The 1,457-nt window shown below is 34.2% G+C and overlaps 2 protein-coding genes across 2 annotated transcripts in view; both read left to right on the top strand.

Moving 5' to 3' along the window:
• Positions 1 to 196: 196 nt before the first annotated feature.
• LOC119592087 (gastrula zinc finger protein XlCGF9.1-like) lies at positions 197 to 1,451 on the top strand. The gene has a single exon (XM_037940900.1). The coding sequence runs from the start codon at positions 212 to 214 to the stop codon at positions 671 to 673; it is 462 nt and encodes a 153-aa protein (XP_037796828.1). The 5' UTR covers positions 197 to 211; the 3' UTR covers positions 674 to 1,451.
• Positions 787 to 1,457, top strand: part of LOC119591806 (gastrula zinc finger protein XlCGF9.1-like) — a 1,836-nt gene continuing 1,165 nt past the window's right edge. Inside the window, exon 1 of the mRNA XM_037940551.1 lies at positions 787 to 791. Within this exon, the coding sequence (XP_037796479.1) occupies positions 787 to 791 (5 nt within the window). The remainder of the gene's footprint in view (positions 792 to 1,457) is intronic.

Genomic DNA, 1,457 nt, shown 5'->3' with positions numbered 1-1,457 from the left:
AATGTTCATTTGTGTTATGATAGAGTGTAATTTACATTTCACTTAAAGGGAATTTTTAACCATCTTTGAGAATATGGATGGTGTTCTAAACAACAACAGAAAATTCCAGATGATGTATTGTATTTTATCTTTCAGATAATGCTTATATAAGAGCAATAGTATAAAATGAGTATCTGTTCTGTGTCATTATTTAAGTAAGTTGTTTGAATTAATGATAAAAAATAAGATACAGCCTCCTCTACAGGTGGAGCGGGAGACTAACTCTTTATGGACTGAAGGAGGAAGAACCACAGGAGATTGGCAGGGTCTCCCTTCCACTAGCAAGGTGCATCAGTGTCCGCACTGTGCCTACAGCACTAATGACTCTCATAAACTTAAGAGGCATTCATTGAAGCACACTGGAGAGAAACCATTTTCTTGTCCTTACTGCTCGTATGGAACTACAAGGAAGGAATTTCTGAAGGAACATATAAATAGACATACAGGAGAAAAGCCTTTTGCATGTCCTCATTGCTCCTACAGTTCGTCCCATAGGAATATCTTAAGGCGGCACATACGTCGACATGCAGAGGAGCAAAGCCACTCGTGCAAACAGTGCCCATATCAAGCATCTGATGCCACAAGCCTGTCCTTTCACATGATGTGTCACAAACAAGATGGAGACACAAAGTAGTGTATTCAATATTTAAGTGAGGTATTAGTCTCAGTGATATAAGGAATATATGCCCACTTCTCTTGCCCTATGTAATTGCTTGTATAATTGGATTTTTAAGATTTTACCACAGTATGAGGTGAAATTATCTTCAGTCCAAAATTTACAAAAGTCCCTCTGATCAACACTAAGCAACGAAAAAATGTGGATTTTGTAAAGAGAAATAATTGTTTTTCTCTTTTGTATATCATAGTCTTCAGGATTTTCCCCTTATTCCAAACTCACATGTAAATACTGGAATCTTACATCAAAGAGATGATTTTGTCATAAGTAGCTTTGATGATACTTATAGTAGAAGCATTAAAATTCCTGGAAACAACAAAAGATGGACTGGTTATGGTATTTGTAATTTCTTTCACTTAATTTGTCCAAAGTAAAGGCCATAGGAAGAAAACACTTGTAAAGTGCCTTCTTTATGGTGATTAAAAGGAAACACTTGAAACTATATAATTATGATTAATCACAGTAAGTTAAGGGTGACTGCCTTATGAAAGGGGCTAAGGTCTAGGAGAATATATAATGAATTAGAACTCACAATTCAGAGGATTACCCATGCCCTGTGATATATAATATTCATTTTGTATTATTTTTCTGAAAATAATATTTGTGCTCCATTTATGTAATCCACCTCAAAAATCTCCCAATTAATTTCAAATATATATTTTAAAAAATATAAAACCCTTGTTTTTTTATATTAACTGTCTCTCTGCTTCTTTTAAGAGTGTTTTTATGAATAGCTATATGT

This window comes from Penaeus monodon, chromosome 29, assembly GCF_015228065.2.
Source record: "Penaeus monodon isolate SGIC_2016 chromosome 29, NSTDA_Pmon_1, whole genome shotgun sequence".
NCBI lineage: Eukaryota > Metazoa > Arthropoda > Malacostraca > Decapoda > Penaeidae > Penaeus > Penaeus monodon.
Note: the sequence above shows the minus strand (reverse complement) of the source record. Positions and strands in the feature narration are given on the sequence as shown.